The following is a 24,662-nucleotide window of genomic DNA, read 5'->3' as shown; positions in this document are numbered from 1 at the left end:
TGCACACACTGACGAATCTTTTTTTTCTTTTTTAAAAATTTCATAGCATGCACGGCCGTGTAGCAGTTCCGCGGGCTGCAAAGTCGTTTTGTTATTTCCATATGTACAATAGCGCACCCTACTGGGCATATATTGCAGTAGATTGCAATACTAGATATAATGAAGTAATTTAGGCTCCCACTTCAACTTTGTTATAATGAGGTTCGAGTATAATATTGTTACATTACAATATGTTATAATATTGTTATAACAAAATACGAAAAACTAACCTTTTCAATATGTTTCTGCAGGTTTCGGACGCCGCTTTCCCGGCAGTAGTATTTGATCAGCCGCTGTAGGGATTCAGGCTTCACATCCACCTGACCATCAGCAATGCCAGAATTGTTCCTCGCTTGTGGAATCAGGTAACGCTGCACAGTAAAATAAAATCATTTTCACATATGACTAAACCCTTTCAAGCAAGAAACCTGCCAGCCTACAATAACAAAAAAAAAAAAGAAATATGCTGACATACAGGCAGTATGACATGTGAAAAGTAAAAGAACCTCCCATTGTGAAGTCACTCAAACTGATAAGAGCCAAAGCAATGCCAGTCACTAAAAGGTTCTTTGATTTGTGAGCCAAAGTGTCCCATCAGTATCGGAACTTTTCAAAATGCTGAACAGTGCAATCTGCCAGTCTGAGAAATTTGCTCAATGGTGTGGATTTCACGGGCAGAACATGTGGAAAATCTGGGCCTTTACAATAGTGCACTGCGTTGTTTCGATGGCCCTACACCTCCACAAGATGCTTCTTCATCTTCAACAAGTGTAGTTGGCCTGTTGGCCTCCTGCATCTATAACCATCGGACTTAATGGCCGCTATAACATTCAACACCAGCTGCAGTTGTTCTTGTATTAAATAGCTATGTGACTAATAGGTGTAGTTTTTTTCATAAAATGTATGTATCATCAGCAGAAATTGAAACACAAACAAAAAAATAGCTGATCAGAATGCCCGTTCAGTGCATGAGGTTGCACTGAACGGGCATTCTGATCAGCTATTTTTATATAATTTTATATATTTTTATATTTGTAGAAAGGTTGCATGAGGATGCAACCTTTTTATTGCTCTGTGGCCAGTTTCTAAGCATGGCATAGTCCGAAATCTATGTTTTGGAGTCTGAATTAACCCACCGTAACAAACTCAGGCAAGCCTGGAAACAAAACAATGCATTCAAGTTGTTTTCGACTTGTGCAAGTTTGCTGATAGTACATGTTAAGAGCTTTTGGGGATGATGGGCTTGCAAAATGCAGCAGTAGGTTAAGGGCTCAGTCCTTCTGGACATCACCACTCAAAGAGGAGCTCCAAACCGTTCCACTGAACACTCCCTATCCCAAGAGCTACAGATGCTTTAGCAGTGCGGCTTTCTGCCGAGATAACTTATATTTGTCCCTGCTTGTAAGGTATCAGGAGCTGCTATGAGAAGTGTTGGTGGCTACATACTGAGGTTTATAGGAACACACACCTCGGCGATGGCCATCTTTTCTTCAGCAACATAGCCAGACAGCTCAATCATCTCCATTCGATCCTTGAGTGGTTCTGGTATTGTGTCTGTTACATTTGCAGTGCAGATAAACAAAATCTGCACAAAAGGCAATAAAATGCATGTGAATTCTCTCAGAAACACAGAAGTGATAATGCAAATATATATTTTCTGCTGTTTCTTTTTCTTAACACTGCTTTCATTTTCAGTGACTATGCGAAAAACAGTATTAGCGCAACACAGAATACAGGGCACAGCCTACACACACAAACAGAAACATTTGTGTAATCTACAAGAGATTATTATTGTTTATGAATTAATGTTTACTTTATGTTATGTAATAGTTCAATTACAGTATAGTTAACATATAATGAATGCATGCAAGATGAGCAAAGAAAGGCTTCCGAATTAAATCTTATTAATGAATTAATGAAAAGGCAGCAAAACAAGTTACATTGCAATTTAATCACCTTTGAGAGATCTACATTGACATCAAGGTAGTGATCCAGGAAATTGGAATTTTGTTCAGGATCAAGAACTTCTAAGAGAGCAGATGACGGGTCTCCTTGATAGCCCCTTCCAATTTTATCAACCTGTGAAAAAATGTTTCAGGCTAAGAAAATGACACAGGTGCCAACAAAATAATACACAAATTTTGTAGGGAGAAGCCTAAGAGTAGAGCATACCTCATCTATCAGCACCAAAGGATTTTCTGTTTTTGTCTTTTTCAAGCACTGGATAAGCTTTCCGGGCATGGCTCCAACGTAGGTGCGGCTTCATAATGAAGACAAGGAATAGGTAAGATTAAGGTTACAGGAAATAAACAAACACCTCCAATTGCTATTTATTTTAGCACACACAAAGATAGCGTCGCCCCTGCTATTCTCAGCAATGATAGGGTTAAATAGGGAAGCTTCATGATGAATAAAGGCTACCAAGGTAACTGAAAAATTTGGAGGACCCTTAAGCTTCGCCTTTAAGAATGGAACGCAATAGCATTCAAAGATTCCTGACTGCTTCTCACGCTTCCCGGCAACTGCAGTGTATGTAACCGTGATGTTTACCGGGAAACGCTCGTGGCGAACGCTATGCACAAAGGCGGGTTTTCTGGCAGAAACGGGGCCTCTTGCGTGGGCTGCGACGCAGCGGAGGCAAGCGCCATCTGGAAGTGATTCAAGGAAGCGGACTCGCCGCTCCGTGGACTCCCGAGATATTCACGCATCGGCGCATGCATATGGCGGACGCCATCACTGGTCTATGAATGGTAGAAACGCTGGAAAAGGGTCTTGTTTGAGTTTTTGTGTAATAGAATTACGTTTTCTCATACATATATTAAAATTACAATCCGAGAGCTATCATGTCTGTAGGTCGTGCGTAAGTTGTAGTTTATGATTTTTCCACTTATTTTAGCTCAAGAAATACAATTTGTACAGTAACGTCCTTGCACCACATGGACAGCCTGGGTATGGGTGGTCCAAAAATCTTTTTGCCAAAATGTCGTCCGATGCCGGACACCAATGCCGTTGTTGGATTTTCTGCGACACAGGACACTTAACGCTATCGCATTAATAAAGAGTCTGAATTGCGGCTACATTAATTAGCAGAACACAGCTCTACATCTATGCTAATAACGAACTGCAATTTTCAGTTTTGCATAAGACTGTAATAAAGAAAACAATTAAATCCAAGTCTCAAGGTGTAATGGAATGTATGTCTTACCGGTGCCCCTTGATCTCTGCAACATCAGTCATGCCACCAACGCTAAATCGGAAGTACTGTGGGAAGAGAACATTACAAAATGTAGTCACGTAACAGTGCAGCTTAGCCATAAAGCATATATGTCTACATCAAAGTAATATCACTCATCCAAAAAAGAAGTATGAGCAATGGTGAGATGGAGACGAATTAAAACAGTGGATGAAGAAAGGATGCCTTGGCACAGAGCCTTAAAGGGACCCTCACCAGGCTGCATTGCAAGTTTTAGTTATAAGCTAGGGATCATGTTAGCAAACTTTATTTCACATCAGTTTATGACAGGAGGAGATGGAAGAACTTGAGTACCCTGTTACCATACCACCAGGAGGTGAGTGTGACTGCCAACAGAAACACTCTCTTGCTTTCTGGCTCAAGTAGCATCTGCAAGTAACGTTTTATCCTTGCATTCTCCCATACTGGAGCCGAGGGGCTGTGGTGGGTTCACGTGAGAAGTCCTGCTTCCCCCACTTTATTATTTTTTTTTTTTCCAGTACGGTGCAGTTCCAGTGGCAGTGTTTCGTGTTCCACAATGGACGATTTACTGAAGTAACAAGTCAGAGTGAGTGCTGTTGGCATTTGTGCATGTTACCTTGACTCTCTGGCTGCGAGCAAAGCTTTCGAGAGAGAGAGAGAGAAAGAAAGAGAGACATGTGGTGTTTGGTCTGAAAGCTGTTTCCGCGGTGTGCAGTGCTGTAATACCTTGCAGGCGCAATCGTCAGCACGTGAAGTGTGCACTTCGCTTGTCTGTTTAAAATGGCCAAACCTTTCAAGTTATAATAAAGATGCGATCCTTTGTTAAAATTTTGGCTCCGCGCTGAGGCTTCCCATTTTTGCCCACTTATGAAAACAAATTAGATATTAATCAAGTGACTGTGCAAATCCACAGAGGACTTTTACTACAATAGATTAGCACCTCTGTACATGCAGTCTGCAAAAACTCTAACTTCACAGTACACAATAATTGTGCACAATAACAACACAAAGCACAAGCCACAACTTTAATGAATGCGTAACAAACAAAGAAAACAGTTAAACATTAAACACACAAAGGCTTTTGACAACCCACCCTTTGGAAATCGTTTACTTTGTTCATCTAGGTACTGTTCTAAACCACTCTTGATGTTGAAGTCTAAATATATTTTCTGTATTTCCCTATTTAATTTAACTTGCACTGGACGTGCAGCTATGCCACTAAATCTTTTGGACAGCTTAAAGCAATATACAAAGAGCATTTGGCTGTAGATAGCAGACAGATATAAAATTATAAATTGAACTTAAACCTGTCAAGCAGGATGCAAGTAAGAGAATTTTACGCACAGCCTAAAAATATAAAGAATAAAAATAAAGATAAGAAAAAAAAACAATAAAAAAGAAGAAGAAGAGGAGAGAGAAAGAGAGAGAAAGACTTGCAATCACACAAATCTGAGAAAGGCTCTTAACAGCCTCAAAGGAAGATGCTTACCTCTCTGTTAAGAGCTCTAGCTATAGACCTGGCAATACTCGTCTTTCCAACACCGGGAGGGCCATAGAAACAGAGGATCTTCCCCTGAGTTGTTCCCTTCAGCTGACTCACAGCAATAAATTCCTGCAAAGAAGTTTATACAGACAAATAAAATCCCAGCAACTAAGGAAAAAGAAAAATTTACAATCAGTTGAAGAGAAGAAATGATGAAAATTGCACCTTAAAAACTTTTTCTTTTTATAATGTAAACTTCACAACAATGCACAGCTGCTCACAAAGTTTTTCAGACGCTGAAGCCACAAAAAAATATTGATTTTCTTGCAGAATAAGCACATGCAGCTAACAAAGGAATGCACGTAGCTCTTGTGAAAGCAGCTCTTGCAATTCATCTCTCAATTCCAGCACGAACACCCAGTCGTGAAATTCTTAACCACAAAATAAATTATTGTCTTGCCTACGATGCTTTCGTTATACAAATACCTTTGAGCTCAAGTACACATCATGCAGTTACACGCGAGTGAGTGCAGTATTTAAGCTGAAGAGAAAACACTATGTGGCTGCATCTAGTGAATGCAGTATTTAAGTTGAAGAACAAGTACTATTTGGCAGCTAGTCTATATTTGGGTAGTTGCGCGGCACAAGTACTTGATTTTTGTTTTCCCCAGCCAAATGACTCAAAAGGGGCCCTGAACCACTATTTATCGAAGTTGAGAAATGCATTCGAAGTTAAAATAGACCATTTCAGAAATACTTTGCAGCAAAAAGTACTTCAACGCACTCAGCAGAGGCCGTGTTACTGACAGTCAAACAAACCTTTCGTGGTGTTTCCGCTCCTTCTTCAATGACTCTCACTTCAAAGGCTATGGCGGAGTGGAGCATGCCCACAACGCTCCACCTACTGAAGGTCACCGTGATGCGCAGTTCAAATTTGATTTTGAATGTTCACGTAGACACCACTACTTTCGATTTTGGCACCTATAATGTGTCAAATGCGATCATCCTCAGCGAGCCACAGTATGCTCAGCCAGAGTACTCGTTGCGGCACCCCGCAGTGGCCGCAGTATCTACGCTATGAAGCAGATCGCAGCTACATGCAACTGTTGTGCATACGAGCAGCGTTTGCTGGGTGCACGACAAGGCTTGAGTGTGCACTCATGCTCCTATGCCCGTCTGGCTGTGCTGCATGGTACAGACGGGCTTTCTCCTGCGCCAGCTTGACCAACGGATAGCAGCCACATCCAACTTGTGCACTTTGAAGCGCAATCAATAGCTCAATATGAAGTGAAGTCTGCCAAGGCATGTAACCAGGAGTGACCAGGAACGAACACACACTGGCAAGCATGCGTGTGGTCAGGCCTCAAGTTCTGCATGGTTAGAGGCTAATTGAGTGTTGAAAACTAGTTGAAATTAGAGAGTTCCGATGGCTATGACACTGATTAGCAGGGTGGCCAAAGTTTAGTTCCTATGCGGGCGGCCACTGCTGAGCATGAGCAGATGATAGCTTACTTCAGCCCATTTATTAAACTGCATAAATAAGTATATGCAGTAACAGTAGGACGAAGCACACTGATATAAATACCTTTTTTGATTGACGTTAGTTATTGACCAATAGCAATCGTGTATGGGAATCTGCTATATTACAAAATAAAGCATCCAGAAAAGAGTGATGTGCAGGCTCCTGTTGAAAAGAGAGCGCTTGAGATAAAGATGACTTCACACTTAGCTTGCAAAGTCCATGCGCCACACACAACTGCAAAATTTGGCTGAGATGTTCACAGCAGCGAATGCTATCTGTCGACTGTGTTTTTTCACCAAGTCGGAGGGGGTGGTTCAGGAACCCTTTAATCAGAGTGCATGCAGCCCTAACTTATTCATGAGGACTTTACAGATAAAGTAGTGTTAAATTGTGGTAAAACTCACCAATATGCGTTTCTTGACATCTTCCATGCCGTAGTGGTCTTCCTCAAGCACCTCCTTGGCTCTAGCCAGGTCCAGGTTTTCCTCACTTGTCTTACCCCAAGGGAGGCTCGTAAGCCAGTCGAGGTAGTTACGTGTCACACTGCGCCAAGAGGAGAAAAAAATACCTTTCTGGTCAAAGCAGATCATGTGAAGAAGTGCCCCAACTGCAGGTTGTAACAGAGAATGAGAATCATAACATAACAGAGAATGCAGCAAGCACTGTGGACTGGTTGCAACACTAACAAAACAGAGGGATACGTAAGCAGAAAAAGAAAGATCATGAGCAAAAAAAGAACTAAAACATTTTTTCCCGCATGTTTGCTTTTTGGCACTACTTTTGTGTGCTATCTTGAGCCACTCCAGTTACAAATACGTCCTACAACAAGTTAAGCACTTCTAAATACGATATTAATTTTAAAACAAATTCTTGAGTTGACCATGCAGCACATTCAAGAAATTACTCTAAGTCCTAAAAATGTAGGAAATTTGTAATGTTTAGTCTTACTTAGCCAGTAACTCTCAAGAACACAAATATTAGGTAGATTGCATACCTGAACTCTGATGAGTGGTTGTCGAGAAACGAGAGCTTATTTAGTTCTTCCTCAATCACTTCCATGACTTGCTTTGGAACAACCAGATCCTGTTACAAGACATGCGTTAAAACATTTAGAGCAACCCAAGGCAAAATAAAATATGTCATTTCTGTCTGAGATAAGCAATGCACTCACAAGTAAACATGTTAAATGTGTGATGGCAGCTGCACGTGAAAGGCCTGCAAAATTCTTTTTATTATTTATTTTTCGGACAACCATAATAAAGAGCAAATACAGAATGCTTAAAGCAACACTAAAGCAAAGTATTAAGTGGAGCTAGATGGACAGAATACTTAACAGGGAGAGGCGGCCTAGTTGGTAGTCAATATTGGAATGCATCATGTAACCGCGCTAACGACAATGGACGAAGAAGGAAACACACAAGACAGGCGCAAAACTTCAACTGAGATTTACTCCGGGAAAGCCCACGTTTATACATGCATCATAATCACAGTTGATAATCATCGGACAACCATCACTTGACATTGGCATGTGGGCGTGAGTGGCACAAATTTGCATATAAATAATTGAACACTTTATCACTCGGTGACACTGAAGAGCTGCTTACACAGCTGCCAGATTGCATTTTTATACAGTAAGCTTCATAGATTTCTCGGCTCAATTGTGATGCGTACATCTTCAAGACTATAGTGTCGCGGAACCTAGGCGTGCAATTACGACTGTGGCGACAATGGTCAGCCAGTTTGCCACCGCCCGCCAATCCTTCTACCCCTGCACGGTGCTCCTGCAGTCTGACGTTTAGACACCGTCCCGTGTGCCCTATGTAGCTGTTGCCACAAGAGAGGGTATCTGGTACACTACCCCTATTCTGCATGGGACGAACCTGTCTATGTGCTTGATACTGCATTCATTTCTTTTCTTCCTTCCCTGCACCACGTTGCACATGCCCACCAGTTTCTTGGGCGGCGTAAAAACCACCGGGACTTCACATTTTTCAGCCACCTTTTTTTGAGGCGGTGAGAGATTTGGTGGTAGTACGGGATGGCAACAGGTCTCCGGCGTTGCCGCTCTACGCTTGGGCGGAGCTCTGATGGGCCCCACACTTCCTTGTCAAGGGTTTTCAGCACAGAGGTGACTATCTCATACTGAAATCCTGCACTGTGCAGTCTTTGCAGCTGTAAAAACACGCTACGTTGCATTTCAAGCTGGCAGTATGGAATGGTCACCTCGGTGCTAAAAACCCTTGACAAGGAAGCGTGGGGCCCATCAGAGCTCCGCCTATGCGTAGGGCCGCAACGCCGAAGACCTGTTGCCATCCCGTACTACCACCAAATCTCTCACCGCCTCAGAAAGGTGGCTGAAAAATGTGAAGTCCCGGTGGTTTTTACGCCGCCCAAGAAACTGGCGGGCATGTGCAACATGGTGCAGGGAAGGAAGAAAAGAAATGAATCCAGTGTCAAGCACGTTGACAGGTTCATCTCATGCAGAATAGGGGTAGTGTACCAGATACCCTCTCTTGTGGCAACAACTACATAGGGCAGACGGGACGGTGTCTAAACGTCAGAGTGCAGGAGCACCGCGCAGGGATAGAAGGATCGGCAGGGGGTGGCAAACTGGCTAACCATTGTCGCCACTGTCGTAATTGCACGTCTAGGTTCCGCGACACTAAACCCTAAATGAGCCGAGAAATCTATGAAGCTTACTGTATAAAAATGCAATCTGGCAGCTGCGTAAGCAGCTTTTCAGTGTCACCGAGTGATAAAGAATTCAATTATTTACATGCGAATTTGTGCCACTCATGCCCGCATGCCAATGTCGAGTGATGGTTGTCCGATGATTATCAAGGGTGATTATGATACTATGTACATGTATAAATGTGGGCTTTCCTGGAGTAAATCTCAGTTGAAGTTCCGCGTCTATCCTGTGGGTTTCCTTCTTCGTCCGTTGTTGTTTGCGCGGTTACATGATGCATTCCAATATATAAAGAATAGACAGATCGTCTAAAGTCTATCATAATTTTCTGCGTGCCAATATATCAATTTTTTTTGCCAAAGGAATTGCCGTCAAAGGTCTTGCTGCTGCTTCTCGATTTGAACCGCCGGCACCACAGCAGAAGATTTGGCATCATCTCTACATGACCGTCCTCTGTGACATTGTTAAGTCTTTTGTAGACTTTTTATTTAGCGTTATATACGAAGCATACCGCTTGGCAGGTGTAGGCATTCAGCTCGCGTGAGTCACTCTGTGGCTTCACTTGGGTTCAGGTTACCAGTTACGGCCACTCGAGCCTCTGCTGCTGTATCCGGCAGGGTGGTCAATTGCTACACCTTGCTGCCTCGGCTATTCTGAACAGAGAAAAGCGATGCCGTTCGCAGTGGTGGTGTGCAGCTGCTCTCTTTGAATCAGAAGTGCTGAAGCCACACATAAGGGGTACTATACTCGCCAAAAGAGAATGCCACTATGATCTTCTATTTGAATAATTTTCTCGCTTACAAAAGCTTTGCTTTCATTACGAATGAAGAATTCATAATTACAGAAGCATGTTTCAATCTAGCTTGACTTAATATTTGCTGTTAGTGTCCCTTTAATTCCCGCAGGTTGTAATTTCATTTTAGCTCTGAACAATACCTTCTTTGTTTGAACTCTCAGAGTAATTGTTGGTACTATATCAATAGATGGCAATTCATGAAACATATAAAAGTGAGTGGCTCACTGTCTGCAAGAGGCTTGGATTAAAATCTAAGAACTCTACAACTTGGTTATAAATAGTAGAGTTCGGTACACCTGTTTGCTTTCTCGATTGTTGTATGATGGGTGCCTGTACCTGTAGCCTCTGCTTGAACTTCTCCTCGATGGCATCCTTGTCATCCTTTTCAAGGCCCAATTCCTTCTTGATTGCCTTGAGCTGCTCCTGCAGCATGTACCGCCGATGTTGGGTCTTCACTTTTTCCTCGACCTGTTATGACAAAACACGACAACGCTAAAGCACTCATTCTAAAGCTCCACTTCCAGTTAACTGATGTTGCATACCACTGCTATTCTTTCCTGGTCAAGGAACTAACAAGCAGTTAGGAGAAGTTTATAGAAGATCTAATTCATTTTTTATGCCATACTCAATTTGGTAGACAATTTTATGGCAAACTCAATTTATATTTTCGATGCTTTGCACAACAACATTTTATCACTGCGATTATCCTCAAGATAAGCAAACATTACATGAACTGTACCTATTGTCACATAAAATAATGTAAGAATTTTCCTTTTAAAATTTCTAAAGAGAGAGGGGAAGCAAGTTGAAGTGCATCATAATGACAGAGTACACACGTTATAACTGCCAGAGTTTGGGCCATGACCAAATGACCCAAACACTGAGCAGCTCAACTGGCTCTGGTTTGAAACATCAGGTACTGACTCGTGTGAGCAGTGATTCAGCTAGGCAGGAGCAGATAGACGATGAAACTTCGCATTTAATTCAAGTCACTGTGCATACTAGAATTTCAATCCTGGTGACTAGGTGGTGCTCCGAAAGAAGGATGTCAAATATTTCACCTTATAGCAGGACTAACTAAGAATAAATCATACATCAGCAAATGTAGCCACGACATGCAGGTTTGCAAAATTCCTCATTGCTTTATGCAAGAATACAAACAATAAATGTTATTCACCTCCTTGCCAATTTTTTGCTGTAGTTTGCTAAGTTCGTACTCTTTCTTCAGGAGGGAGAGAGCCAACAGGAGACGTTTTGATATCTGGGGGGTAAAAAAAGAAAGACAATGACAAAAGTAAACTGCTCAGCTTCCAACTCGGGGGAAATACCTTGGAAAATACAGTAAATGCAGAAGCACATTTACATGGGCAACACAATTATACCTCAATTCAGCAGTTAGAGCAATAATAATAATAATAATAATAATAATAATAATAATAATAATAATAATAATAAAGACTATGCAAACATATCTTGAGACACATTTATCAAATATTTATCAACTTCATGTTTGCAAGAACTACCAGTATTATAGTATTAGTCACTTCTTTCTTGCAGTGTTTTACATGTGTAACACAGAAGCTTATACGTTGCATTATGGCCTTCCCCATAGCGCCGGTGATTAGGTGCGCATCATGGCAACCTGTACCAAGCTACCACAAGGTATTCAGTCACAAGGAAAATCCTTGTTACACTTGCTTGGAACAAAATTTCCCAACTGCTGCAATGCCCCTATGGCATGACTGCTTCTCTACTGCACTGCGCCGTCATCCTCAGCATTCAGCTTATGGGATGTGCTGTCTCGCAAGGCATTAAATCCTCTTAGGTGCATGTAAGTGCATAAACCTTTGCTTAAAGAAATCAAGCCACTAGTACAGCAGGAGCTAACTGGTGCTGCTTTGCATTGCAAAGAAACATATGCAAGCTCATACACTGTTTTGTGTGTGCCAAGTGCTAATTGCATCACGTTGAGCCCATTGAAGCCCTAGTGCTAGAACCCTCTGGATAGTAACGACGAGGGTTCGCCTGCCTTTCAAGAGCTCTCATACAGTGTCGATACAAGAGGAGGCCTACCAGTCAGCTCACAGTTTCTTTTGACAAAAAGTGCACACAATATCCTAACAGTGCAATTGTTTGAGAGCTGACCTCACAATTGAGAGAGCTCAGGCTTGATTCTTGCTGATGCTCATTTGGTGTCTTTGATAGTTTATAAGATTTACTGTTGCTATGATTATGCTCTCAGTTGCATGCACGTGCACAGATGAATCTGACATACAGGCCTATAAAACAAAGCTGTTGACTAATCAGGCTTCCCCACAAAGCATCTCTTAATTTTGAGAAGCCATCTTTGACAAATGCTTTTTAAAAAGCTACAAAAATGTAGGCCATGAATTGGAGGTATGTTGTAAGTACCACAGACAGGCTTAACCACTGCAATGATACCTGCATGCAGTTAAAATGACAGCAGAAATGCGCCTGGAGTGTCCATATTATTGCGCAATAATAAGTGTTGAAATTGTCTGCGCTGATACCTCAAATGGATTAAGGCTTTCGGGGTTACGTGACATTTCAGAATTCCTGTCTCATCCTATGGAAGCACAACCTACAGAACAAATGTTCAAAATGCTTACATCGGTCTCTTCAAGGATCTGTTGGAGCTCATGAGATTCAGCACCAGTCAATGCCGCACCTAAAATGTCGAACAAGGATGCCAAGCACATGCAACTAAATGCCAACTACATTCCAGGGTCCTGAAAATTGCTTTTGGTGAAATTAAACTAGACTGAAAAGGAAAGGCAATCGAAGCCACCTCATACAGGAATGAAGATTTTATTAAACGTAAAATCTATGCAATACTTTCTAATGTGTTTTTAACACCAGGATAAGACAGCAATGTTAATTCAGCCATGAAGTTTCTTGTCCCAAAATGGTAGCATAAATGTTGCAAGTGAAACTCTACAAAGGCTTTTTAATGCATTCCCTAAGCAAAAGAATAATACCTGTCAGAAGCACACACATACAAAAAACAGTGACAACAAAATCCTCAGAAATATCAAAGCTAAGGCATTACAAAGTTAGAAATAACAGATACAGTTCTTGAATGAACAAGGAAAGTGATGTTACGTTTAATATTTTTCTTTTTGAAGACAGTGCCTAGTTTTGTAACTTCTTTGATTGCATGATCATTGATTACAGCTTATTTTTTAGTTAAAGTTGGAATGGTAGATAACACCTGTCTTACATAACCAAACTGATTCCAATGCTGAATACAGGACAAGGAACTAAGTTGACGGTATCAAGCACACTGTTGGTTATCAGTTCAATTCGGTGCCACACTTTCATGCAAGCACAACGATAAGTGTTTCAATCACAGATGTAAATAACAAGAAGAGTGCATCAGCACAATAATGACAAATGAGCGTTGAAATTACAGTGCACTCTGTTGCCAAAGCATATATAGGATACAGTAAACCCTTGTTACAACGAAATCACCATGACAAGAAATGAAGCTCATTATAGGTGGCATATGTTTTGTCAAAAGCAGAAAGGCTTGAAAGAGCCATAGTAATGCAGGAAGTAAACTAAAAATATTCCAGAGGCTATTAAAGCTCCAGTGTCTTTATCGCGGACAAATGAAATCCAAATAAGTTATGGGTATATAGAATTCATTACTATTTCATTTCTGTTTTCAAGCTTCGAGCGATGCCGGCCCAATTTCAGTTTAAAGTTTTCTCCATCATTCGTGACGGAATAGTAGCATTGTGAAATCACATTGTCATGCTATTATTCAAAAAAGTGTTGCACTTCATATTCCTGTGCACATTTAATTTGTCTGCAACGCACTGAAACAATGCTGTGCTTGACAAGGGCGACATGATATCAGTGAGATTCTGATGACGCCTGTCAGCAGCCGCTTTGCCTGTCTTTGTCTGAGGAGCTTTCGCCATGTGGTGGCACGACCTTAACGGCGCCTCTTTGCCTGTCAAGGCTAACACGAAGAAAAACAGTGTGCCACCATATCAGCTGTTTTGAGCTTTCTTACACAGATTTCCTGCATCAGACTTCATACTAAGTGGAGTCCGGCACCACTGAACTTCAAATATTCTAGTATAAAATGCATACAGTGTAGTCGGCATCTCATAGAGTGTCGAATAGAGTGATTCTGTTATAGTGGGGTTTTGCTGTGCTTTGCAAGAACATATCATGGGTCCATTACACATTTCACCTTAATATTGACTGCACAGGTCCTACTGCCATAGCTACAAATATAGAAAGCAAAGAGGTGCTGAAGTTTGAAGACTTTAAGTGGAAAGTTTGCTGATGCACATGCGTGTTCGAGCAGATGGATGCGCTTACCAAGGTCTGACAGGTAGACAGGGTTGTCCACTACGCGCTGCCCAGCCTGGATCATCTGCTGGATGGATTCTCGGTACAAGGGATTCAGTGCAATGATGTCACGAATGGTCTTGACTATCTCCTGAGTCACTGCCTACCATTAGATGAGGTCAAATTAAATGGGGCACATGTTACACATCAAGACATCATGATTAGTAGCAATATCTTAATGCAGCGTAACTGATTGGGCTAGCTAGTGTTGTATTACTTTTGTGTGAAGCATGAACATTTAATGGAGATACAAAGACAAGAAGACATGAAGACAACTGCTACTTTCAACTACTATGATTTATTTTAAAGCAACATTTGAAAAAAAAAACAACAACAACTTTGGGACAAGAAATGAAATGCACCTGAAAACCTGAAAGAACATGGAAACATGAAGAAGAAAACAAGAAAGCATTACCATGACAACGAAAAAAAAAAAAATCAATCACTGAGCGTGCATGCCCATGCATTGCAAAAACAGCATATTTTTGTTACGCACATCCTCGTGTCTTCTTATTTATGTGTTTCCGATAAACATTCATGCTTCACAGAAAAATAATGTTAGTAATAAATGAGCATGGGGCCTTTCACAGCTACAGTGCTGTGCTATAACAGCAGCGGACAATAATGTTGAAGCTGCGACCACAAGAAACAAGAACCATGCCCAATTACAACCTATGTAAGCAAACTCGACATAAAAACTGTTTACAGCGCAAACACATGCAACCACAAAGTAAGGGACAGGACACAAATGCATGTGTTTGCGCTGTAAACAGTTTTTATGTCAAGTATGCACCAACTCGCCCAGAAAGAAGTTTTAATGAAGCAAACTCCTTCGTGATGCTGGTGGCTGTGACAAGAGCACTGAAAGTAATAAAATAAAAAACTGTGGCGTTTAATTTCTCCAAAATGCACAGTGGGTTAAGAAAGATGCCATAGCGAAGGTCTCCGGTTTAATTTTGACCATTTGTTTATTTTTTATTGGTATTCTTGTTTATCTTTTTTTAATTTGGAAAGTTTGCCCTGTGGCACAAAACGTGTAGCATGCATGTTATACACACATGTATAATTTGTTGTGTTTGATGAAGTGCAACAAACTTCTAGGGTGTGTTCCATAAATCCACAGATGCTGGGGTTCTTTAGCGTGCCCACAATGCACGGTACACAAGCATTTGCATTCTACACCGATCAGCCAATATGGCCAACACGACTGGGATCGAACCTGCGACCACATGCTCAGCAGCGCAATGCTATAGCCACCGTGGTGGGTATGAAAATAATGAAAGTTATGGACTGGTGCATTGCTGCTATAGCTGTGAGAACATATTCACTTTCATGACAATTGTGTATCCACACATGCACAGCACAGCCATTTCCCTTTAAAAAAATATTTGCGGAAGACTATTTACATTAGGGCCCATGCACTGGACAAGTCTACTTAAGTGCAGGAAACAGCGCAATGTGCAGTAGCTAATTTGTCATGTCTCAGCTCGCTTTGGCGCTAACTCTATACCTACAGTAATGACCATGGTAGAAGTGAAGCACAAGTTTGTTCTTGCACTTCGGCACTTCATAGGCAACGCCTTGATAGTATGATGTACCTGACCACTAACATTTAACAATCTCTTAACTTGCTCCTCCCTCCCCTCCCCCCCCCCCTCTCCTTAAAGACCTAGTTGACATCTTCATATCTTGAATAAATTAATTCAATAGTAAGGAAAAGGCAATTTACTTACTTTCATTTCCTCCGTGATGACAAACTTTTCATGAGGCACGTTTTCAACTTCTGCTATCAGAACGGGCCCCATGGGGACGGACACAGCCGGCGAAGATGCCTGATCAACCGCTGGTGCAGGATCCTCAACCACTTCGCCCGAGGAAACTGCATTGGCAGGGCGACCATTCGCATTTGGGCGTCGTCGTCTTCGGTTTGATCTTTTTGCCTCCTCACCTTCTTTTGAACCAGAGAAAAAAAGAAAGATACACCCTATTATACTAAAAAAAGGAAAAAAATTACATAAATAATTAGGGGATGTAATCAATCACATTAAAGCGGCCCTCAACCATTTTTATTGAAGTTGAGAATGGCATTTGAAGTAAAAATAGGCTATTTCAGAAATACTTTGCTGCAAAAAGCACTTCAATGCGTTCAGCAGAAGCGGAGTTATTGGCAATCAAACATCGCCTCTGCTGCGCACCCATTCCTTCTTCAATGGCTTGCACTGCAAAGGCTACAACGCAGTGGGGCATGCCCACAATGCTCTGCCCTTCTAAATGTCACCATGGTGCGCAGTTCAAATTTAATTTTGGGTGTTCACGTAGACCCACAACTTCCCCCTTTGGTGCCTACGATGCGTTAAACATAAGGCAAATGTGGTTGTCCTCAGCAAGCCACAGTGCACTTAGCCAGTGGACTCGTGGCGGCACCCCATGGTGGCTGCGGTATCTACGCCATGTAGCCAACCGCAGCTTGATGTCTGCTATTGGCCAATAGCAGCTGCCTAACGGAATGATGAAATAGCGCGTCCGATGACAAAACAGTGCATCTAGAAGAGAGTGAGGACAGGGCCTTCTGATGAAAAGAGAGCGTTTACAAGAAAGGTGACTTTGCGATCTGCTTGCGAGCTCCACGCACTATGTACGACATCAAAACTTGGCTGGGATGTTCACAGTAGGATATGCTACCCGCGGACTATGTTTTGCACTAAGCCCGAGGGGTGGTTCAGGGCTCCTTAAAAAGATATTTTTCATTTTGCTTTATGTCAAATTTAGTGCAATGTCTCAATGGAGTGTCAGGGGCACCGTCAATGCAGAATGCAATGCGAAAATAACTCTGAGGGGAGATGTGCCATTTTTATATCTGATAAACTGATATCCTTAAATACAGTCAGTCAAGAATACAGCTTTAGAAGACAAATACAGTCAACTTTCTTTAATAATTAAACACTGGATAACTTTATGTTGAATTCAACTGTGTTCAAAAGTTTAAAAATATGCCAGTTTTTAAAGCAATTCTTTTTAATTCAAACTTCAATTCGTTTGAATGAATTTTATGTCCAGCAGTGATGAAGTGCGTGCCATTAACTCGTGCACTATCAATGCAGAGTGCACAGGGGGATTATCATGATGCAAAATTCAGCATCCCTCTTTCAACAAATTTGGTCGCATGCAATCTCTCAGATGCTTCAAGACCTCCACACAGAAAGTCGCATTGACAGTTTGACTTTCAGGTTCAAATTTATGGTGTATAAATCCATGGTAGCGAAAAAATTCCATGGTACCTTTGTTATCACACTTTTCTTGGAGTTGGCCAATCTTTCCTTTTACACTCCTTGCTCTCCTACTTCACTGTGATGTCGTAGTCGGAAATACAAGTTTCATCCCTGTTCACGACCCTTTGCAAGATCTCATCGCTGTTGTCTGAAGCTTTCCAATCAATGCTACATTCTGTTTGCTGCAAGTTTTGCTCAGAAAGCAGCACTTCCAGCACCATCTCTCCCCCTCCCCAGCACAAACATTCCTTATTTCCAAATTTTTGTCAAAATCCAGTGAATGGACAACTTCCCCGAACCAAGTGATTCTGCTATCATTCTAACAGTCACCTGGCGGTCATTGAGTACAAAAAGTTGCATGCAATTAATGTTTTCATGTTCGCACCAGGTGGAGTGGTGTCCTGATCCCTTGTTCTGTCTGTTTGTTGATCTTCATTTCAACCAACACTAAAAATGGGTTGAATAATAACTGCACACATAAAATTCCGCTTTGTAATACAGCAGTCAGGCTCATACTAGAGGTCAACAAGGTCCTTTCAAGTGGCAAGAGTAGTGTCGCTACACCCTCTCCCAATTTTTTGCTGACTCACAACATGAACTATTGGGACAGACCACATACACTACAAGCTATGCAACACCTCAAGAGCAGAATGCTCACCTTCCACAAGCTGGCGGATAATCTTGACCCTAAAAAGAAACAGAACACGAAAAGTTAAAGTAAGTCTCCACTTACCTCAATATTTATTCACTGGTTTTATTAAGTTGTCAAGTACTGCCGACTACCTTATGGCAGCCAAGGTAAATCCTCATATGGTTCTCAATACGGTCCTCATAAAGCAATAGAGTAAAATGCAATAGAAGCAAAACATGAGCGCACATGAAAAACACTATGCAGGCTTGTTTACTCAACAAAGAAACACTCAAAAGGCTTTCACTTATCACATAATGGAATTGAGAAAGATAAAGAAATTTGTGGACTACCATAACAGACTAAGCATATACCTTCTATGGGCCATGACAATCATGCGCAGCTTCTCTCCGAGGTCCTGGAGCTCATGAATCTGGACAAACGTTCCCACACTGTACAAATCATCCAGCTTGTCTACCACTTCAGATTCATTGCTGCATTGACAGGAGAAAAAAAAAAGGAAATAAGTGGTATGTAAGTGATTCAAAAAACATCTTGTGTTTAGTACAAATGGCACAGCCAAAGCACAAATGAAAACTCACTGCAGTGACTGAAAGACAGCTTTCAAAAGTAAGTAAAATGATAATTAAATGTCTGTATGCTGACAAGTGGCTCTGTTTTGCTTCAGACCTCTAAAGAGTACAGAAGCAGCTACAGCAGCAATTTGTTGACAGACTTATCAGCTATTATGTGAGCCTTCCTTTCAGTGCCATGTCTCTGACTTCAAAGATGCTCAATGTCATTTCTTACATTACATATATACCTCAGCCTGCGTCAAAAAGGTGTTTAATTGTGGGACAAGAATAGGATTCTTTTCTGTCTCACTTTTCTTTTCAGGAACCCTGGCACATTAAAGGAGTGGAGGGCAAGTTTTAGGGCATGCCAAGTGGTCGCCATTTCAAATTTACACCTAACAAATGCCTATGCTGTCAATCAATTCACCAGCATTTAGGCTTTTCAATTTTTCTAGCTATTATCCATAAACTTTACCTAGGTGCTTATTCTGTATTTGTACAACATGCAAAATAAACAGAAAACCTATACACCTTTCTTGTGCCACACCAGAGCAACTTACTTCAGACTTTGCAGAGATGTGAAGGCTCACCTTTCATCACGCTTAAGAAATACACCAGCATATGGTTGATTGAGGCGAACTTTCCGTCTTATCAAGTCGACGAGTGCCGGGTTAGAAATCTGTAACATCACATTTTGTAAGATGGTGTTATCAACAAAGAATATTGTATAATCGCCTCTTGCTCAATTCAACATGTATAACATGTATGTTTCTAGTCACCAACAAGGTGACTAAAAAATGTTCATAAAATGTTGCAGTAAATATGCAAGCTTTTTCTATGTCACTTATATGAAATTGCTGGGCCAATCATAAAACATGAATTCAAATTGGGAGCAAAGTAAAAATGGTGAGAGAGGCTAACCTACATCCTAGAAAGTTTTGTTAGTTTTTCCAGCTGCTCCTTGTCACTGAAAACTGCTCACAAGAGTAAATCAGGCGATAAGAACAAAAAAATAGATCTGCGGGTTGCTGCTGTTCACAAAAATAACGGCGCTCCGCATTATCATAGCGTGACCTTGCAGACAACGCCATACTTCGAGCTTTCAGATAGCGTACCTTCAATATGGAGCATGGAAGCTGTGTGTCAAGATGTAATGCACACATACATGCAAAAAAACCTCCCCCACCAGTTCTTAAACTGCTATTGCGCATCGCATGTTGGTGCGTTTGCTGCTTGTTGTTATTAATGTAATAGAACTGTGCCTGCACAACGTTATAAAACAGAGACGACAACGACAGCTGTGATAGCTGAAGGGAGTCTGAAACCGGTGGTAAAGGCTCGTTACTTTCGCAAACGGAGGCACAGAAACACGAATGTGGACGTTTCATAGCATCGAGACAGTCAACGACCATGCTTTGCGTTGCATATCAGCATCGCGGCACACTGGTACATGAATTGCATATCAACGAACTTACCTCCACCATTTTGATAAACCTGGGAAAGACGGGGTTTCTACTGACAGCGATCACAGGAACTTGGGGCCAAATGTCAGGCACCGTTAGCGCAGCGACTGCGCCGACGCCTTGATTAGGATAGTGAATAACACTGCCCTCGTCCTTAGGCGGATCATCTTCGGGAAGTTCTTCAGGTTTTTGTTGATCACAGTAAAACCTCGCACTGTTCGTGACAGTTCCCCCGAAAGTTTGGAGCTTGTTGGTAGACTGTGCAAGCCATGGCCTCCCGCCAGCAGCATCGCTCTTATAATATCGCCAGGTTCCAAGGCGACAAATCGCTGATGCGCTACTGTAGTGCCTCCAGTTGCTTCCGAACACCCCTAATCTCTGTAATAATCTTCTGGAAGTTGACGAACCAGCAACAGGTAATACGCAGCTGAAGGCTCTCCGATGTGCTTCAGATGTCGCTGAGGTCACTGGGAGCGAGTAGCAGCGACACTGCGATAACCACGCACACGGAGCTGTTCTAGCTCTTGCTGTAGCAGCCTTTTTTCCGTTGGAGATGCCACAGTCTTGCCAAATAGCTGCTGCCGTTAAGAAGTTTCGTTGAGCCGCCCGCGTGGGCTCCTTTAAGAGCGCCGCCATGATAGCCTCTAAAACATTGTAGTGAAGCGTCTCTCAGGACCACGCTCAGGACAGAAAAACTTTCTGATCAGATTGGTCGCTAGGGATGCAACTGGTCTATTAACTGGCGCTTGCTGCGCAAAATCTTACACACGAAAGATCATATAAAATTTTAAAGTAACACCAAGTTAGTCTTACTCTTTTATAAAATAACTAACATTTCTTAATTAATAAATGGAGCAGCAATAATATTATTCTAAATCAACCGGCCTGACTCAACTCTCGCGATATCTCATAAAGGGCGGTGCAGTGCGTTGCTCATGCGGTCTGTCAGTAGAATTTCGATTACGGTTGTTTAAAGCAGTGATGCTCATTGCCGTGCTGCGCTATTGTGCTTGATTGGCGGCACAGATTTGACCGTATTGTGTAATTAAGGCACTTGGAGAGGCTAGAAGATACCAAGACTGTTGTGCAAAACAGCATGCTGAACACGGCCCGAAGGGCCGTCTGGACGGCGATGCTGTAAACAAGATGTGAACGGTATATATATCCTATTCAAGCAGCCGCTTCGTGCCATAAGATGGCAGAGCACGACTTCGACCCGCGGCAGCATCGAAGGCACTTCCACGGTAATGCAGTCAGCCAGGATGACGACCGAGAAGGCTGCTTTCACGATGAATATGACCCTTTCGCTGGTGACGGCGATTTGATTGAAGATGACTCGAACATCTCTCTGACGGCGCCTCCGCAATCGCAGTAAGCTAATTGTTACTGCCAATGAACTTGTGCCTGCCGCCACGGATGTTGAGCGCCGAGTGTGGTTGTTTAGTGAGTCCTTGAACGCAGTGACGCCGCTGATGTGCAGCTGGTACCATTGTGCCGAAGCATGTTGTCACGAGTGCATTAGTGAAACCTTTCCACATTTAGCTCTTCTCTAGCTCTTCACCACGAAAAAAAAAAAAAATTACTCTGGACTGCTCAGAGCTTGAGCGACCGGTTGATCTATTATTGCTCGCTTTTTCTCTTCTATTCCGTAGTTAATTTCTTGTCGTACTACACAGCTGTCACTACTATTTAAGCGAACTGGAAACTGCTATTGCAACATAAATCTGTTATTCTCTGGAAGGAAAAATAAAAGTCTTGCAACGATGTGGTTGTCTCGACAAAGTAAGCACGAAAGCATGGCTGGAAAGCACGAGTCTTTGTGGTAGGCACAATAACTGACCAAACAGCATACATGGATATTATGGAAAATACTCAGAGGTTGTGTGCTTAGCTCAGTGTGCCTATAAATGTTGTGTGACATTTGCAGTGCACTTTGTGTGCTGTAAGGTATGTAGCTAATGTGACAGACTTCCCCTGTAAAACATATCCGACTGCTATTCTCGCTGTTCACTGTGCATAATAATGCCATCATCCAGGTGGTACCATGGACGATTGGATCGATACACTGCTGAACAGCGTCTACAAGCTGCTGGTGGGCTGGGCCGCTACCTGGTTCGTGAAAGTGACCGCAAGCCAGGCTCTTATGTGCTGTCTTACCTTGGTCACACTGGCATCAACCACTTTAGGTTTGCATCACAGACACTGCCCTGTTCTCATAACTTTTTAGTTGTTTCGTTAAGATGCTATCAATCGTTTTAGGTTTGCATCACAGACACTGTCCTAATCTAATACCTTTTAGTTGTTTCGTTAAGATGCAACTTTCTGTTGTTTAGCTTCCAGCAAGACCCTTCTGACATAACACAGCTTTCTATTTGAGCAAACAGTTAAGTGGAATGCGTTAAACCACCACTTTTCTACAATATTCTTTTTCTTAATCGGCAATTTACAGCTTTCTTGGTTTTAATCTGTTGCTTAAGTTGTCTTTTAGTCTATACGTGATGAAACCTGCTCCTAGCTTAATAAACTGCATAGCCTTTACAGACGTGGCAGATGTCTTGAAACCAAGGACAGTGGAGGATCAACAAGAAGGTTAGACAATATGTTGAAAATCTATCTTTCACTGATCCAGGATCACTGCTGTCTGTGGTGACTACTATATCGGTGGTCGTCAGTTTGACTCGCTGTCTGACCTCATTGGCTACTACACTGGCTGGTCAGACCTGCTCAAGAAGGAACGTCTCATCCAACCAGTTTCTCCTCCTGAGGCAAGCATTGAATTGAGTGTCAAGCACAACACTTCCTTTTCTTGATAAAGCTTCCGTATAGTGTATTCATAGCTGTTCAGGTATATTCAAGAAAAGTCAGTGGCTGAAAGCTCTTGTATTTTTTAAAGCTCGAGGTTATTAATTTTTGCCGCACCATTGTCTTATGCTCCGTGAGTAATTTTTGCATTTGTTTTATTTAGCCTAAATTCAGTCTTGCTTGGGCATCAAGCTTGGGCATGTCATACGGCATACTTAAGTGACATTTTTATTGCTTTTAGTCACATTTGTGAAAAAAGGCACCTGTGTGGGGAACAAAACGTTAACCTTACTAGGTCTCTTGTGGTCGGTGTCTTGTTTTATTTCATCATGTTCCATCCTGATCAGACGGTATTCTGTCACACTCTCAATTTTATTATTTTATGATGGTCAGCCTATTCTTTCGCTTTACAGATTTTCTTGTTACACTACCCTATGCATTCTTTTTTTATGCGTCCATAGCCCGTCAATGACAAGAAGCGAGCCATAGCGGTGCTGCCCTATGTGAAGATGGCTGACACAGATGAACTCAGGTCAGTGATGTATGTTCATCTGGGATCTGGTTGTGTCTTTTGCTGGTAACTCCGTTGTACTTTTGCGCCAATGATTTGTGCTAATCCATCATTACTAATGAAATTAAATTCAAACCATAACGCTATCATTTCGCGCTTAGTGAAAACCACTTTGTGGCTCATTTGCTGATTGCTGTAAATGTAACAACACCAACCAGTTAAAGAAGTATTGCTTTTCTCCACTGTGGTGCAGCTTCCAGAAAGGAGACATCTTTGTAGTGCACAATGACATGGGTGATGGCTGGCTGTGGTGCACCTTGCATCGCACTCAGGAGAGTGGGCTCGTCTTCAAGGAGCTCTTGGAGGAACTGGTGAGTAGGGATACTGCTTAGGCATGCTGCTGAAATGCGGTCTTCTTCCCCATCTTCTTTCTTTTCCTTTTTAAACCTGCATGCCTTTTATACCACAGTGTGGGGTCTCCAGTGATCTTGGTAACAAATTACGCGGTATGCAGTAGTTTGACCATACAGAAAGGGCATTCATTGCTCTTTCTGTACAGGAATGGCAGGTGCCAGAAATATGTACCCGGAATAGTTCCTCGGCAGAGAGAATGGAGGAAGTTTGACTCAATACCGAGCAAATAATGTATGCCTATGCCTGGCACCAACATTTAATCTTTTTGTGAGTGCGTTCCCGGGAACAAAAAGCCTTCTGCAGGCTAGTCCTGCAGAGTGCACTGATGAGAGGTCGGTTGGTTCGCATGCATTTCCATCCCCCAGCCAGTGAAGTGAAGGAAGCAGGTTCCTGTTGCACCCATGTAATTCACACTGTCAGTTGCCGCACACATTGCAACACTCTTGTCATGGCTGCCTAACTATGGCACTGAGTTTCACCATTGTGTGTGTGTCATGCGGAAGAGCTGAATATCAGGAGATTCATGAGCCATGCAGGTAAAATGAACAGTAAGAGGCATGAGAAACTCGAGTATCCTCACAACAAGGAGCGCATTGAAGTAACACCTCCAATATTGGGTCCATCTCTGTTCTTGTATTTTCAGTTCACACATTATATTTTTTCTTGCCATCAGTGATCAACCTTATTTCTGCTTACTGTGCTAAGGAAGAATAATGATTTTGGCTTCTAGCGCGAAGTGAAACACGGACACAGAAAGGAGCAGACAGGACGAGCGCTAACTCTCAACTAAATTTTTATTGAAACGAGGAACATATATACATATATACCAACTCGCCCAACATATACCAACTCGCCCAACTGTCTATCCTTT

General features: G+C 42.1%; 2 protein-coding genes across 3 annotated transcripts in view; one reads left to right on the top strand and one right to left on the bottom strand.

Moving 5' to 3' along the window:
* The window catches only part of LOC135919404 (lon protease homolog, mitochondrial-like), a 33,844-nt gene extending 13,052 nt beyond the window's left edge, over positions 1-20,792 (bottom strand). The window contains exons 1-17 of one of the 2 annotated variants that reach the window (XM_065453225.2): positions 20,077-20,792; positions 19,192-19,280; positions 18,401-18,520; positions 18,057-18,085; positions 15,863-16,077; positions 14,100-14,232; positions 12,374-12,432; positions 10,921-11,004; positions 10,080-10,211; positions 7,253-7,341; positions 6,663-6,801; positions 4,743-4,865; positions 3,245-3,300; positions 2,212-2,299; positions 1,996-2,118; positions 1,508-1,624; positions 270-410 (exon numbers count right to left, since the gene is read on the bottom strand). In XM_065453225.2, the coding sequence (XP_065309297.1) occupies positions 270-410; positions 1,508-1,624; positions 1,996-2,118; positions 2,212-2,299; positions 3,245-3,300; positions 4,743-4,865; positions 6,663-6,801; positions 7,253-7,341; positions 10,080-10,211; positions 10,921-11,004; positions 12,374-12,432; positions 14,100-14,232; positions 15,863-16,077; positions 18,057-18,085; positions 18,401-18,520; positions 19,192-19,280; positions 20,077-20,700 (2,361 nt within the window). In that variant the 5' untranslated portion in view covers positions 20,701-20,792. Of the gene's footprint in view, positions 1-269; positions 411-1,507; positions 1,625-1,995; positions 2,119-2,211; positions 2,300-3,244; positions 3,301-4,742; positions 4,866-6,662; positions 6,802-7,252; positions 7,342-10,079; positions 10,212-10,920; positions 11,005-12,373; positions 12,433-14,099; positions 14,233-15,862; positions 16,081-18,056; positions 18,086-18,400; positions 18,521-19,191; positions 19,281-20,076 lie in introns of both variants that reach the window. The other variant, XM_065453224.2, reaches the window with a different exon arrangement.
* A 136-nt stretch (positions 20,793-20,928) lies between these two features.
* vap (RAS p21 protein activator vap) overlaps positions 20,929-24,662 on the top strand; it is a 75,097-nt gene continuing 71,363 nt past the window's right edge. The window contains exons 1-5 of the mRNA XM_065453226.2: positions 20,929-21,435; positions 22,101-22,250; positions 22,694-22,829; positions 23,328-23,398; positions 23,631-23,748. Of these exons, the coding sequence (XP_065309298.1) occupies positions 21,260-21,435; positions 22,101-22,250; positions 22,694-22,829; positions 23,328-23,398; positions 23,631-23,748 (651 nt within the window). The 5' untranslated portion in view covers positions 20,929-21,259. The remainder of the gene's footprint in view (positions 21,436-22,100; positions 22,251-22,693; positions 22,830-23,327; positions 23,399-23,630; positions 23,749-24,662) is intronic.

This window comes from Dermacentor albipictus, chromosome 1 (genome assembly GCF_038994185.2).
Source record: "Dermacentor albipictus isolate Rhodes 1998 colony chromosome 1, USDA_Dalb.pri_finalv2, whole genome shotgun sequence".
Lineage (NCBI taxonomy): Eukaryota > Metazoa > Arthropoda > Arachnida > Ixodida > Ixodidae > Dermacentor > Dermacentor albipictus.
The sequence above is the reverse complement of the archived record's forward strand: the minus strand, read 5'-3'. Positions and strand labels throughout refer to the sequence as shown.